The sequence below is a fragment of the Toxotes jaculatrix genome, chromosome 9 (assembly GCF_017976425.1).
Source record: "Toxotes jaculatrix isolate fToxJac2 chromosome 9, fToxJac2.pri, whole genome shotgun sequence".
NCBI classification, from domain to species: domain Eukaryota; kingdom Metazoa; phylum Chordata; class Actinopteri; family Toxotidae; genus Toxotes; species Toxotes jaculatrix.
Genome location: NC_054402.1, coordinates 10,115,828 through 10,132,275, shown reverse-complemented (window position 1 = coordinate 10,132,275; position 16,448 = coordinate 10,115,828). Strand labels below are relative to the sequence as shown.

The window sequence follows — 16,448 nt, the reverse complement described above, 5'->3', positions numbered from 1 at the left end:
TCAAGCAGCCAACCAAACACACACACATGTGCTGTGCTCTAGCTTAGCCTGCCCTGTCATACAATAAGGCAGAGAGTGAAATCACTGGGGGTAATTAGATTAATATGGAGAAGCTCTTGTGCAATACTCCAGTGCAGTGTTGCTAACACTCAGCATAGAGCTAAATGGATTACTGGCCATTCTCAACTCAACTTCATAATCGAAGCTGGGTTCGATGAGTCTTGCTGAGTAAGTTAATGCTGTGTTAATGTGCAATACATGTTTAAATTACCTGCTTGTGCCAGTTCATTAGATGTTGTCATCTCTTCATTCTTTTAACATTTCATCTATCTCATTTCACTCCTGGCTCCCTCTCTTCCCTCCTCACGCTATCCCACTCACCCACATATAAAATCATAAATATACAATACACTTATCTTTCTTTCATCCACTGCATTCTCATGTCTCCCCCACACAGACACTTTCTGCTTGTGGATGGAGCAGGTTTGTATACGTTCTCCTACGAGGGTCGACTGATCTCCTCCCCCAAGTTCCCTGGTATGACAGCTGACATCCTAAATGCCCAGGGTGTCTCACTCAGTAATGACACCATCGCTGTCCGAGATAAGAGTGATGAAAAAGGTGAGGGAACCTCTGTGACTATTACAATATTATAAATATTATAAATAGGATGGACTTTTACTGTGCTCCTTTTTCCTTTTTCCTCACCAGTCATCCTTCTCTTTGATGCCCTGACTGGGAAAGCCCTTGGCGATGGGAAGCCTTTGACCCACAAGGTGGGTAATGCTTTGGCTTTATAGAGTAGTGAAGTTGCTAGTTATGGAAGTTTTTTGTATTCTGTAAAATTTCTTTTAATTTTGTCCAACTAAACCGCTCCTGCAAATACAGGAGCCAGTTGTCCATAAGCTTAGTAACCTTAATAACCATTTTTCCATGCCAAAGCTGTGTTCATTGCGTTCATCACTGCGTTACACTGGAAAGTTGCACAGTGAAATCGATTTGTCTGTCCTTACAAAATATGTGGTGCTGGATGCTTGTTGACATAGTGACCTCATGATGTGGGTCATGGGAAATAGCTGGTATCCTCTTCTATTGGTGAATGTATGGTTTTCGCTCCCTCTACAGTCCTCTCCCCTTCATTTTTTCCATGTCTTCTGTATGAATCAGCTGATGTGGATGCCGAGTTTTTGTCAGCAACCTTTAAGCTGTAGCTAAAGGTAGCGGCTAATTTTTTGCCCCTGATGATTCAACAAGTTTCATCTAAACAGATGTAGTTTGAGGGAAACAGTCTTTTCAGAGTGAGTGTCTGTGCTAAAAATATACTAACATATCCAGAATGGGGGGAGAGACAATAAAGACACTGGAAGAGAATGGGGGAAGGGCTTCGAGGTCAAACTAGGAGGGAAAGAGACAAAAAGAAGGAAAGAATTAGAGGAGAAGGAAAAGAAATAGAGGTAGCAGTAGTTACTGTTTGTCAGCATGGCTTTGTCTGCCAGTACTCCACAGCTCCAAGACACTGCAACAAGGCCAGCTGGCTTTGGCCAGAAACACACACGCATGCAGGTTCACAAACACATATACCCGCTCGATGTCTCTCTCTCTCTCACTCATACACGCACACACACACACACACACACACTTGGCAGAACGACTGTTGGGTCACGGTACAAACCACTCTCCCCCTTTTCTTTTCTTTTCCTGATCTTTTGTCCTCCTTCCATCATTCACTCCACTGTTCCCACTTACCTTAGTGCTTGTGTGTGTGTCTCTATATTAATATGTAGCTGGAGGTGGTGGAGATAGCTCTGGACCAGTGTGGCCCATCCACCGAAAGGAAGATTGCCCTTATTGACAAGAACCGTGACCTTTACTTGACTTCTGTTCGTCATCTTGGGCGAGAACCCAAAATCTGCAAAATTGGTGAGAGGAGGGAAGTCACTTCGCAAGAAGTGTAGTGACTCTCTTTGTTTTTATACATAAGTATAGCTGAGATTGGATGAATGAGATTGTTGTAAATGTGTTTTATCCTATAGGTAGTATGGTTCACAGTATGGCATGGAATGATGCTGCTAACATCCTGTCTGGAATCCAAGACAACCAGTTCACGCTGTGGTACTACCCGAGTGCTGTCTTCATTGACAAGGAACTGCTGCCAAAAACACTAAACATAAAGGACGGCAGGTAGATATTCAGAGCCCTTTGCACTCATTTATATACTGGCCCTTCAGCTTGAATGGCTGATACTGCTCACTAGAGTGATGAGTGGGTTACTACCACAGAAGCAGTAGGTTATGTTAAAATTAGAAGCCGGCCACCGTTACAAGCATCCAGGAGCAAAGAGTGCAGACATGCCTTGACAATTTTCATCTGAGCTCAGAACAGCCATGGAGGAGAGGTAGTAGGAAAAGATGTAAAATAAGAGCAGAGGCGAGAGATAGAAGCAGCTTTTTTGCACCTTCCAGCTCATTCCCAAAGGTACAACACATTGTGCTTTAGGCACTCCTTTTTGCCAGCAGCTGTCAGACTGTACAGTGCTTCCTGCCCGAAAGTCCTCAGCTTCAGCCAGCGCAGGAGGTGCTAAGGCAGACTGCCTGCACATCTATACAGGCAGTCCTGGACTAGTTTTGCATATCTCTGGTACACTAATCTGAACATTTGGTTGCACAGATTTGTTTTTATTTGTGCTAACGTTGTACTTACTTTACATTTCTTTTAATTGTTGCCCCCTCACTGTGGTTTATGGCTCACTGTAGTTAACTTCTACAGTTCTTTTTAAGTCATCATACATTGCTCTTATAGGAGAACAAATGTGCAGGCTTGATCAGTTAGTTTATTGTTCTATTCATGTGTTTGTTCTAACTCTAATGTGTGTTTATTCATCCTCTTCAAAGTGAGTTCAGCCATGCACCCCACATTCTGAGTTATGTTGGCACTAAGGTGACGTTACGCCAAGGAGATGGTTCACTGGTATACAGCAGTGTACCTCCCTACCTAGCCCTCCTTCATGAATACAGCACCTCTGCACGCTGGGAGGATGCACTTCGCCTCTGCCGTTTTGCCAAGGTAAGTTAGCAGCATTTCTCTTTTAATGTGTACTAATTGTGCAAGTGAACAAACTCTCAGTTCGAACTTAGTTTATTCCTGCTGTGACATCTGGTCTTAGTAGTTGTATACCCATTCAAAGAATTTCTTTACATGTAAGTTTCCCAAATAAAAAAAGATCCAAAAAATCCAGAATCCTGTGGTGTGTGTTACATGCACGCATGCATGTATGTATAAAAGAGAGACAGAGTCTGAAATGAGAAGGTAGTAGACAGGTTTATGGGACCAGACCAGCAGGCTTTAATTAGCCTTCAATTAGCCTGGTGACACCATTTACCGGATTTAGCCCCCCTAGACCTCACTCATAAATACACACTCCACTACATGCATGTGTAAACTCTCCACACGCATATGCACACGCTGTGCAATACTGTGTCTCTGCCTGGGCAATGATGCAATAACCACAACCCTGAAGAAATGGACGCTAGTAGCAAGAAGGGGGTGGGATAAAAGGGATGGAGAGCGAGGCACTGGTTTTAAGAGCTTTTTTCCTTGACCCCTCCCCCCTCTACTTCTGGTAAAAGTTTGGTGGCAGTGTGGCTTTTCCCAGAATCACAGTCGATGTTGTCAGTAAGCCCTCAGCTGATTGGAGTTGATACATGTAATAGTTTAGAGCCATACACACATACAGGAATATATAATATACAATAGCTGACATTAATCTAACTACGTTACAGACACACTAAGGATGATTTGGGTAGTCAAGTTGTTGTATCCAGTTTATGACCTCAGGCAGTGACTGTCAGTGTTATTTGTTGTTTCCTGGAGTGGTTTCCGATTAGAGTTGTTTGTCTTAGTGATGGACATTGATTAAAGGGGGAATTACAGTGGTGAGTGGTGACTTTAGTGTAAAGTCTGCTCAACTGTCGGCCAAATGGTGGTTAAGGCTTGACTTTAATGAACGCAGCTGCATGGAATAAAGTGGTGACACATTTGTTTACATTCATAGATGTTATGTACTGCAAACTATGTTTGTCTGTGTCTATGTTTATATTTGTTTTTGTGTGTTCCATGCGTGTTTTCTTAATGACTTGGAGCGTGACTACAATGGGGCCTGCCAGGATATGAACAGGCCATAATAGGGACTATAAAGACACATTCATTCCCTTATGCTCACTCATACACACATACCTCACACTACTTCTAATCTGCCGTCCCGGTCATACTTTGCTATATTCTTGATCATCGCTAGCTAGAACGGTTTTGCGTTTCAAATAAAACGTTTAGGAAAATGTAAATAAAAGTTAAATGATATTTAAAGAGCTACAAACTTGTCTTCATGACTGTGTCACTGGCCTGCGCTTCTTAGATATTACAACATGGTTGAATATGAGGTTAAGTAACATCTAATAATTGGTATATACATATGTGGACAAATGAATATATAGTAAAAGTACATGAAAATAGAAAATGTGAAACACAAACAAAAGCTAGTGTCCAGGTCATTGTGTCAGATGCTGAGATGTTGTCATTTAGAGATGCTCACTGCCTCTGGTCCCCATCTCTTTAGGACCAGTCTTTGTGGGCTTGTCTTGCTGGTATGGCAATGGCAAACAGGGAGCTGACCACAGCGGAGATGGCCTATGCTGCCATTGGAGAGGTGAGAGCATTAGTTAATGGCTAATTCAGTTAACAATACAGTTTTGTGCCAGGTCTTCCAACACAGGTACACAAACACAATTGAATTCACTAGAACTTCAATGATTCTAAGAGAAGAATTAAGCCATGAAGACCAATTACAGGGTATCTCATTTACAATCTTTTTTTTCCCCTGCTTACCCTCCCTCTCTCTTCTTTCAGTTACCTAGGGTGCAGTATATCAACTTTATAAAGGAGCAGCCATCTAAGGAGTCGTCTTTGGCCCACCTGCTGATGTTCAGTGGTCAGGTTCAGGAGGCTGAGGCCACTCTGTTACATGCTGGTCTCATCTACCAGGCCATACAAATCAACATTGACCTTTTCAACTGGGAGAGGTACAACTCAAGTATTTCTTTGTGCAAAGGTACAGCTGGTTGGAAAGGGACAGTACACATAATTTTGGTGGATGCTTTTTTTTTTAACTTGTAACAGTTAATTTTAGGAGAAGAGTGCAAAATTAGGTTTGATTGAGAGTTAAGGTGAAGCATGTTTGTCCTCACAGGATGGATGTGTATCTATGTTGTCATATTGTGTCCAGGGCGCTGGAGCTGGCGGTCAAACACAAGACCCACGTGGACACCGTGCTGGCCTATAGGGAGAAATTCCTACACAAATTTGGCAGGAAGGAGACCAATAAGAGATTCCTGCAGTATGCTGAAGGGGTAAGTAAGGCCATCCTGTCTGCTGCACTACATTAACTCATTTGGGCTGTGATCAAATTGGATTCATTTTTAGCACCGGAGGATGTTTTTTCTAATTGTTTTCAGTGGGTTTCAGCTCATCCTCTTTTTATGCGCTGCTTATGCACTATGAGCACATCTAGAAGAAAAAGTTTTTAAGGATAGTAACTTTGACTTTTTCTCTGCTGTCCAGTCTTGTCGAGAAGAGCCTGCGGAGCTTAACCAGAAATATAGGGAAGTCTAAAAGTTGTTGTTGCTGTCCACCACCAGAGCGGTTTAGTCTCACAGATAGCGTGGATGAGCATTAGTAGGGTGCCTCAGAAAATACAAATGTCATCAGGATCGGGGGGAGAAGCATTAAAACATGCCGCACTTTACAGGAGTCTAGCATGATCCCTGCCTTGTGCTGTAATTTTTCTAATTAAGCTGTTTTGCGTTATCAGTCCTACAACAAAATACAGTCTAAGCTCATTTAATCTTTTCTTTCTGTCTCTCTGCAAGGTCGAGGTGGACTGGGAGAAAATCCAGGCAAAGATAGAGATGGAGTTGTCTAAAGAAAGAGAGAAAGCTGCTAATGCCTCTGTCAGGAGCAGCTTGGCCTCTCGATGTTAATGTTCAGGGGAACTTTCTCTTCAACAGCAACTTTTGCAGGAATTGATTCTGATGTGTTTTTGACATGTGGTTCATATTAGGTGTTTTGGCACTGTCTCAGGGTTAAAAAATAAAAAGGTTCCATATCCACCGTTATTTACAAGTACATAAACTTCAAGTAAAAAAACACCATGAAGAATATGACACTTGACTTTGACTCCTACACTACAGTCTTGTGGCATGTGCTGTGTAACATAAAACATTTCCACAACATTGTACATGGCGTTCTGTTACTGTGGGTAGATAATTTGACTTTTGATAAGAGTATCCGTATCTCTCAGCAACGGCACCATTATGGCCTTTCTGTCATATCAGCTTCTCAGTTATTTCAGTGTGTCGTTCGGAGCTGGGCGTTATCTTTTTCCATTTGTCAAAATTAACTTGGTATGTTCAGTTATGCACAGATGTATTGCTTTGTTTTTTTTTTGTCACTGATGTTTGACTTTGTGTTTTTATGTGGATAGATATTTTTACAGTTTATATAGTCAAAACATTGCCTTCTGTAAACATTAAAAAGAATGTCAGTTAATAAAACAGATCAAAATACGGTACGTATTCAGCCAAAATATCCTCTCTTACATTTCTTTGCTCCTTTAATGTCTTGATGCTTCACTGGTTTTATACAAAGATCACAGAGTATCTTTGAAATGTTTTTTCAGCTTTGTACATAGACCCAAAAGGTATTTCAGGCTGCGTGTGTGTTTTACAGTCCAATATATATCTACAGTATGTGCTTCTCTTTGAGTTATTCTTGTATTTCCTTTTCTGCTGAGGTGTGAAACCAACTGCTTGCCATGCAGCTCCACCCCCTGGATGGCAGAAGGCCAGTACATCGGCGGACCAATATAGCCTATCCGTCTCCTCTAGTGGCCCAGGAGGGATGAATGAGGGAGAAGATCTGCCTCAAGGCTCTCCAAAACACAACTGCTAGATCATATCGTGATGATGTGGCCAGATATGGTAGAAAACAATCGGCGTAATCCCTGAAACTGTGAGTGGCTGCAGATGCTGAAACATCAGAGAAAACGGTACATGTAGGAAAATCTATCAATGGGTTCATTCTCTCTCGCTATTGCTTTTTTTCCCCCTGCACTTTTAGCAACTTCTGGCCTAAGTATGTCTCTGACTCACTGTCTTTCTCTTCTTTATTTCACTGCCTCCATCCACTTTCTTTCTAAGCCTACTCACTGTGTGATAAACTGGTCATCCAGACCAAACGCCATTAATCTATGAAAAGGCTTATCAGCGTGGAGTCAGGTTACACATGCATTACTACCGAGAATGGCCACACACATTGAAAGTCAGGATTGAAATAAATATGTGTATTGTCTTCATATTTGTATTCATACTCCCTTTTAACCTTATACACATTTTGAGCCTCATTTGCAAAGTAAGAAAAGTCACATTTAGACTGCCAGTCTTCAGACTTTTGGTTCTCAGTGGTAACGACTCAACAATAAACAGACTGTAAATATTTCATAGTTTTGAAACTACAAAATACCAAATAGACGCTGTACTTTTATTCAGCCACGGAGCTGTATGCACATCTTCAGTGACTTGCAAGTTCTCGTATATTAAATTGATGGGCAAACAATTCAGCTCCCCCAAAAATACAATTCCTGGATATAATGTAGAATTTATGAGGAGGATAATGCTCATTGATTTGACCTTTATATTTGATCTGCTCTGCTTGTTTAATGTTGCTTACACCAAAAGCATTTTGTGTGAGTGTGTGTACTGTGTATTTGTCCCCATGTTTGTCCTTGTTCATGTTTCAATGAGTGTTTGTGCACATACAGGATATTTTTGAATTTGTCATATGTGCATTTGAGGAGAAGAAAGCCAACTATATCAGTGCCCTGTCTGTTGACATTGGATGTCCCAGCTTTATATTGTCTGATTAGGTTGAATGCTGGGAAATGTAGACGGCTAGTTTTGCCCTCTGGAGCCTAGATATGTGACCCGGTTCACAATGAACTGTAATGACGGTGAAGTAGAAAGAGAGAAACGCAACTTTCACACCGCTTATGGTTTGAATAGCTCTCATACATGGCTTCATGCATCTAAGGGTCACACACTTCACCTCATCCACCCATCAGTGGGTTTTAAGCATGGATTTAATGCTTTTAAGAGCAAACTCCACCCACCCACAAATTTCCCTCTGGAAAGGAAAGCCATCAGTGTTGACTATTGGCTCTGCCATCATGATCTGGCAGTATTGGATTACAAGCCACCACAATCACACTCAGACTTTTAGTGTCAGGAGCATTAGAGGAGTTTGAGGTCTCTAATTGTAAAGTCTAGTTTTGTGGATAGAGATTCTTTGGCAACAACTTCTTCCATGTTTTAATGGCTAAACATTTGATGGAAGGTTTGCTTATTGAGGTGAATAAGAATGCTTTGATATACTGCCTGGTATTATAATGTTCTAACAAGTATGCTTTGGTCTTTCTGAATACAGATAACCACCCTTGAGCTTTTCGGATAACCAGTATAGTGGATTTTATAGTCAATTAATTTAATTGAAATGTTATTGATTTAATTTAATTATTTTTTTATGCATAAATGCTAAAATGTCACTTGATCCTGCCTCTCAAATGTAAATATTTGCAGGGGGGTTTTTTTGCCTTCCTTGGTGGTAACCTGAAGATCATTGTTTTGGACAAAACAAGCAATTTGAAGCTCCTCTGGAGCACTGGGAACCTATGATGGACATTTTTCATTATTCTGTGGCTTTTTATATAGCCAAATGATAAGTCAGTGAATCGTGATAATAATTGGCCAAGTCTGGGCCATAGAGAGGATTTGGCAAGTGTGGCTGTTTACCGTACACCCAGATAACGTCTAAGTAAAGTAATGTCTTAAAGCCTTTTCAATTTTATAATTAGACATTTTAATGGAAAGTTAATGGCAAATATACCTATAGCTTTAATCCAAGTAAACAGGCCATTAAGCCTGATATAATGAGGTGTGTGTAGTGTCAGCCTGATTTTCGGTTATAGCTGCAAAAAAGACACCTATTGCTTCATTAGACGAAAATGCAAATTAGCAAGGGACAATTACAAACTTACGGTCAACATACAAGTAGATCTGAAGATATTTTTCAGCCTGTATCCTTACGCCACGTTGCCTCCTGTCTCTGTCTCCCCCTTGTTTCCTGTTAGATGTCCTTTTGTCTTTTCCTTTGCTTGGTCTAAACTGTACTGCGTTAGTTCTGCTTGGGGGCAGCAGTCGTGATCTTGTCTGACATGCTATCATCAAAATACAACTTTGTTTCTTGGCAGCTTACACCATATCAGTGTGCCAGCTGTAATCTCTGCCACTGTTTTCCCTGAATTCAGAACCTGGGAGACACTGATATATGTAGCCTTGGGCAGCAAGGCTCTGAGGATCAGAGCTTTTTTTTTTTTTTAATTACATGTATCTGCTGTGGCTTCAGCTTTTGCAGTAGACATATCAGACATGGCTCACTGATAAAATGCTCATCTGCCAGCTCCCAGTGAAGTGTATGTGTGTGCATGCCTGTGTCAGATCTAGAGAATATTGCTTTCATGCTGATAAGTTATAAATGAAATGGCCCTAAAGTTGGCTGATAAAAATGTGTGCCTCAGAAAGTATTAAAATTGATATTCACCCCTTCACTCCCACTTTCAGCCCACATTGCAGGTTGCTGAGGAAAAAAAATCTAAATATTCTTCCTTTTGGATGCAAATGAAATAAGGGATTAATAAAAGAATATGAGGTCTTTCAGGTCCAACAGAATATTTAGCATTAAGAGTTAGGACGAGAATGTGACAGAAGAAAAACTGAATGTTTCACGGTGCCATTTAAAATTGAGGTGCTGAAGTAAAACTTAATGCGATTGTACCGGAGCCAAATTAGCTGTCCCCAACACAAAGAGCGTCAATTTCAGCCGCCTTCGCTTACTTTATAATCTCCTTCACTTAACCCAAGCGGCCATTTGCATACAAAAGGCGAGTAATCCCCTATAATCTTACAAAACACGTACATTCATACATCTCAGCCTCCTCCTTTATTCTTAACATTCAGGATTATAATTGCACTTGAGTTTGTATCTCTGCAAGATAATTACCCTGATGATATTAAAATAAGAATACTATATTGTCTCTGTATCTTTGCCCGATCTCTGTTTTCCGTCAGACAGAGTTTCGAGATGTCCTTGGGCTGTGTTGCTGTTCTGACACCTCCAGGACATCCCGTCTCTGGTCTCCAGCCCTCGGTCCTGCTGCTCTCACTCTGCCCTGACCGCTCCTCTCATTTTCCGACAGCAAGTTGTCATCAGATCGGTCTCTGTGCATCTCCTGCATGCTTTCCTCGTATGTGGGCAAATATTTGACCTCGTCGTAGGCTGGCAGGTACGGAGAGGTGAAGTCCCCGAGGCTGTACTCGGGGTACCGGTCCAGCAGGGAGTCCTGGGACGCTGATGCGTGTCCGTGAAAGAGGGAGGGCTCCTCGCTGCGGTCGTGGTGCTGGTGCCGGCGGGGCCGCGGGCAGATGATCCGCTGGATGAAGTAGCCCATGGCAAACAGCAGTAACAAGATCAGGATGCCCGACAGCTTCCGCGTAAACCAGCCCACATTGTCGAAGAATACGTGGATGGGGAGCTTGCAGCAGCGCACCGTGGAGGTGGCACTTCCGTTGCCGGTGACGATGGGTTGACAGCACTGCTGGCCATCGCCGCACTGGACCTCCCCGCACCTCCGGAGGGCTTGACAAGCGGAGACCAGACACGCCGACAAAAGCGTGCCAGTGGTCCTGCACGATGTCCTGCCGCCGCCCGGCAGACGGGGCATCATGTCTGGATCAGCCGGGATGGAAACTGATGCGCGTTGCGTCTCCCGTGCGTGTGATGTTGTAATGTCAAAGTCCGATAAGGTGTTACAGGTCTGCCTTTCTTTCCAGCTGTGCAGTAATCATGTGCTCTCACAGCCACTGCAACGAGGAGCGGGACAGCAGGTGCCCCCCACCCCCTCCATCCCACCCCCTCCCCCGTCGAGGACGACCTGTCTGCTGTAGTATGGAGGATAGGAGTGGAGCAACATCAGTATCTGGAGAGAGCAAGGCTGAGTATTATGAATAATCTTACATCATTATTACGTGAAGACATTTTTTTAATATGTTTTTTATGTTTCCCAAGTGGCTTGTGACCCCAACTATTTCATATCAACAACCCCTTATCAAATAAGAGCAAAGTTTCCTGCAGAGCCCCACGATTTGTGTGTGTGTGTGTTTTTTTTTTTTTTGTTTTTTTTGGTAAGATTCAGTTGAAAATTACATACAGCTGAGAGGAGGGGTGACAACCAAACATGAGAGACTGAGGAATCCATATACTGGGCTCTGATAAAATAATGTACTCCTCATTCTGCAGTGGTGGAGGAAGTATTGAAATCCTGCACTTAAGTAAAAGTAACATTAGTGCAATACAGAAATACTCAATAATGGGTAAACCTCCTGCAAATGTAATTTAAGTAAAATGTTATGATCGAAATGCACTTAAAAGTATTCATTGTGAGAACATAGTCCCTGTGAGTATTACAAAATGTATATTATATTATTAATACATTAATGTGGAAGTTGCATTTTACTGTTATAATTAGCTGAAGTGTAGCTAATTAACTATTTTGTGTGCTGTGTGGGAGTTAAATCTTTAATAGTGATATTTTACTTATTTTTAAGATGGTGGTATGTTTTGAATGTAAAATCTTGATATATAAAATAACCTAACAACTAAAGTTGTCAAATAAATGCAGTGGAGCGAAAAGTCTAATACTCAAGTAAAGTTTAAGTACCTCAAACTTTTTCTTAAGTGCTCTCAATTCTAGTCTGCAACCAGGGACTTGGAACCCTTTAAAGGATCCCTCAAAGTACCCAGACCCCAGTTCATGATCGATCGTCCCCAAAAGGTCAAACCATGCTTTAAACTTCCACACTCACTGAATCCTGCATGTACACAGTGCCAGATGTAACCAATAAGGGTGAATGCCCCTGATACAAGTCGCCAACAGATCTACCCCCTCATAAAAAATGAATAGTTCTTGCAATGTGGGTTGTAATGGGCCCCATTAGAAGAGTGTCTGGATTCACATTAGTCCAGCAAAATTCGAAAGAACCATGTGTCTGCAGCATTGAAGAACATAACCATAAAACTAAATCTCCAGTTTAAACGATAGTCTCCTCGCCCAACGTGTTAATGTACACTAAAGATGTCCCTTTGGTTAACATTTAGGAATGACAGACAGCTCAGTAAGCTGATCTGCAAATACTGAATATTAACTGATTAATTAAACCAGTCTGCTTCATGAATCAGTGGCTGTATAAATAATGTTCTGCAGTGATTATATAGACTGACCAAGGTCACTTTTCAACGCCATGCGTCCTTATTGGATCTGAAAGGATTATGACTTCTTTTCCTCAGTGAATAGGATTTATGATATTAAGAAAGAACAGAGAAGACTACAGTCTGTTACCATATTTTAAAGAAAGGGGATCTTAGTGATGAGATACAGCCTTGACAGTCTTTGTCAAGTCTTCATGGTGTAAATTATGTGGCGAATCCTTTTAAATTACAGGAACACCCCCCCCCCCCCCATGTCTTTATGTTACTCTTTGTCACTAATAGCCAGTCTGTATTCCTTTCTTTCCTAAACAAGGCCTAATGCACAATACACCAAATCGAATTACTGGGGCATTATGATGCGAAATTCAGTAGAAGGGTAGCATCATGCAACCTAATTTATGCAGCATCGTATTTCTTTCTGTTATCTGCCTCAATTAGGGAAACGTGATCGCAGGGCACCCTTCTAACCAAATAAACAAATACACAATCAATACCCTGTGGAACTTGGCTCTGAGAGTTGAGTTCAGAAAGCCTTTTCAGTCCATTGTTCTGAGGGCTTTCCCAGCACTTCTGCTATTCTGCCACTCACTGAGTTCTTATTGACATGTATAGGGAACAACTGCTATTTTTGATCACAGCTTTCACTCTCTACAGTGCCTGGAAAGTAGAAAATTACCACAATCTCCACAGTATTGAGGGAAACCTGAGACCATTTTGGTTTTACACCCATGCAAGCAGTTATGATGTTAACATATACATATATAAAGTACATAATATTCAGTTATTTTTTGAAGAATTTGATGACAATATATATATTTTTTAAATCCCTTTTCTTTACTTATCTTCCTTCTCTATTTTTCTTGCTCAAGTCTGTTTCTAACCCACCACATCCTGCCTCATTTTCCCTCTTTCCCTGAAATACACCACAAAGTGCTGTTCTTGTGTGAGTAAGATTGATTGAATAAATTCTCTCTTTACCTCTCTTCCCCCACTCTTTCTTCTTCTCCGTCCATCTAGGAGAAGCTTTCAGAAAACGCATCAAACTAATTGGAGACCAACTACATCCCAAAGGAAACAATACAGGACAAATTTGATTTTTTTTCTTGTAATGCATAGTATGTTTACAGAAAGTGAAGCTTCTGTGTTCTGCCACATGTAATGACATTGGTGAGTCTTTGAGGCAAAAAGGCAGAAACCTACATACTTGTAGACAGATGTAGAATGAGTGTAGAATGAAACAGTGAGAAGTTTATTCACAACAAATCAGTTAACACTGGCAACACAAAGGCAACTCTGCTCACTTAACCCAATAATTTGAAGATGTAGCCTCCTGTATGGCTGACAATTAAAATGATAACACACTGACTATAGTATATTACTGTAATAAATGTGGTGTGCTGTATGCTTCCATTAATCTGGCACAAAGGTCTCTTGTGTTGTGCTTAATAATTCAGTCTTATGGGGTCCATTAGGCCTGCGTAATGATGAATGGCAGCGTTCATTTTCATCTGTCAGAGACGCTGATGTACGGACCGCCCAACGGTCAATGTCACGGTTATTATATTTGCATTAATTATGAAACAAAGAAAGCCTTGTTAGGCCACGGGCTTTGTTAATGGATCCACTGATGGTTCTGGGTTTCGCTTTTGTTTGCACCAGAGCAGAAGTCACAACCTCAGGGTTACTGCCTCGAGACCGACTTCAGCCTCTGCAGCTTCTTTTCTTGCTGAAACAATCTGATCTTTACATGATGTGACATATTGTCGTGATATATAATCAATAGTATCACAGCACCTTTTAGTGTCTACACATACATTGCATAAATAATCTCTTGGTGTGTGAGCATGTATGAGGATAGTTATGTCAGAATTTGCAGACTGTTTAGGATGAGTGCTTGTTTAATCTGCGTGTAAATACTGTATCTTTGCAGTTTTGGACCCAGAATTGCAGGATACGTGTGTGGGTGTCATCAGTGCCTGTGTATTCCCATCAGCTTGAACTCTAATAAAAAGCAGGGCCTGCAGTCAGTGTAGATTGTGTGAATCCAGAAAGTCCCACACCACAGCTATTTCACACCCACGCACTTCCTCTAATCTTATCGCTCTGTTGGCTCAGAGGTCTTTAAGTGTAGGGGATTGAGTGTGTGTGTGTGTGTGTATGATGAGACTATGGGGCAACTATATTTATCTTTTAGCTCGTTTGTGTGGGTGTCCTTGTGAAGTTTTGAGCATTTTTTTCCCATTTATGCCTTCCATGGACAAAATGTGGTAAAGATGTACCTGACAAATGGAGGCAAGAAGGAATGACATGTGACACAGGTCATGGGACTGACTTCGTTTAAAACGCTGCATAGTGTAAATGTTGTGCTTTTCCTCACAGCCATACTGAACAAGCGTGTGGATGTGGTCACTTCTAGCAAATATGTTTGAAAGAAAGTGTGCGCCTGTTACCTTTATGTGGCTTGTTTTCCTAGCGTTGTGTAGTTTTTGGCTTGGAGATGAATCAGAATCCAAACTTCCTTTGAGAAGAAAGACTTAAAAACTGCTCTTAGAGGCCCCCCAAAAAAATCCTCAACAGAAGAGAGAGAGAGAGAGGGGTGAAATCCCTCTCTCTGTCTCAGGGGGAATCACTCTCAGTGCTCTTAATAAATCTGATGAGTTGGAAGGCTGGTGCTGAGCTGTGCTTTTTGACTTTACGGTGAATACCCCTATAAGATAGGCTTTATGATGATCGTACACTGCTATCATTTAGACAGGTTTGAAGGGTAAGAGCACTTAGTGATTTGACTCAGCACTGTTGCTTTCTGTTCAAATGGGAACATCAGTTTGCCAGGAAAGATTCATGTAGATATACATCAACCGCTGTCTCTTAATCTTTTGGCAATACTGCCCTTCCACAGACATAACTCTACTGCTGTCTATGTCAGGAATTATATTTTAATCAAGTGTTAATTTAGGACAGACATTTTAGTCTTACTTTGTGTCATTATTTAGCTGAGAGAACAGAACATGGCATTATATTCATAGTGACCTTACTGTAATTACACAAACATAGTCAACTGACTCTTTTCATTGTCTTGCCCTTTTTTTTCAGTTTTGAAGTTACTGCATTTCACTCCCATATAATTGACACACAGTTAACGTCAGATTTAATGGGGAAAGTTCTCATCAGAGGGAGGTGAGTGTGTATCATTAGGGGACAAACACACAGCTTTTCCTAGACTGCTAACCCCCCCAAACAAGCCAAAGAACAAGGACAACCTCATTTTTCCCTATAAGATAACTCTACCAACACCCAGCTGCAGATGACTCAGTTCCTTGGTTTCACACACATATACACTCACACCACACAGACACCTGGAGGTTATATATAGGATAAAGTTTTCCTGTTCCCACATGTTTTGAGTGGAGGCGGAGGGCAGGGGATTTTTGACCCCCTGCCTCCGCACTACTCCGCTGAGTCACTCCAAAAGAAGGGGTGGGGGGGTCTGCGTCTCAGAAGGTGACTAGACTATGGCCTTCATTTGCGCCCCTCCTACCAAACGCCTACATTACATCCCAGGGCACGTCCTTCTGTGGCCCCTGAACCCACACAGTTCCTGAGGGCTCTGAATTATTTTATTTTTTTTAATTATTATTATTATTGTTGTTATTATTAACAACAAGAACAACAATAATAATAATCAACAACACAGAGTGAAAGCAGGAAAGATGAAAAGAGAAAGAGGCCTTGACACAACACATTATACAGGAACGCTGACGGGCTTAGTATAATATAGAGCACTGAGTGGAGAGTTTGTTTTAGAGATAGGAGCTTGTAAACTAATGTGACCGGAAGGCAGAAGAGCGGTATTCAGCTCAAGGCATCCGAGTTCCCCAGGGATCATGTAGACACTAACCTCTCTTTTCCCCCCCTTGTTGCTTAAATTATGGCCTCCGTTCCTGTGTTATGTCCCCACCATTCAGTTTTATGGATGTCCAGAGACAGGAAATCTGTTAATGTGTAAAAATGCGCAGCAA

The 16,448-nt window shown here is 41.5% G+C and overlaps 2 protein-coding genes across 3 annotated transcripts in view; one reads left to right on the top strand and one right to left on the bottom strand.

The window, feature by feature from the left end:
* ift80 (intraflagellar transport 80 homolog (Chlamydomonas)) overlaps positions 1-6,626 on the top strand; it is a 31,762-nt gene extending 25,136 nt beyond the window's left edge. For both annotated transcript variants that reach the window (XM_041047351.1, XM_041047349.1), the window contains 9 exons: positions 458-621; positions 712-776; positions 1,785-1,920; positions 2,034-2,181; positions 2,892-3,063; positions 4,613-4,702; positions 4,903-5,075; positions 5,279-5,402; positions 5,922-6,626. In XM_041047351.1, the coding sequence (XP_040903285.1) occupies positions 458-621; positions 712-776; positions 1,785-1,920; positions 2,034-2,181; positions 2,892-3,063; positions 4,613-4,702; positions 4,903-5,075; positions 5,279-5,402; positions 5,922-6,032 (1,183 nt within the window). In that variant the 3' untranslated portion in view covers positions 6,033-6,626. The remainder of the gene's footprint in view (positions 1-457; positions 622-711; positions 777-1,784; positions 1,921-2,033; positions 2,182-2,891; positions 3,064-4,612; positions 4,703-4,902; positions 5,076-5,278; positions 5,403-5,921) is intronic.
* A 3,476-nt stretch (positions 6,627-10,102) lies between these two features.
* LOC121187613 (uncharacterized membrane protein C3orf80 homolog) lies at positions 10,103-10,898 on the bottom strand. The gene has a single exon (XM_041046937.1). The coding sequence runs from the start codon at positions 10,886-10,888 to the stop codon at positions 10,229-10,231; it is 660 nt and encodes a 219-aa protein (XP_040902871.1). The 5' UTR covers positions 10,889-10,898; the 3' UTR covers positions 10,103-10,228.
* Positions 10,899-16,448: the final 5,550 nt, after the last annotated feature.

Excerpts from the sequence above, each read along its gene's own strand:
- LOC121187613 (XM_041046937.1), bottom strand. The coding sequence starts at position 10,888 with ATGATGCCCCGTCTGCCGGGCGGCGGCAGGACATCGTGCAGGACCACT.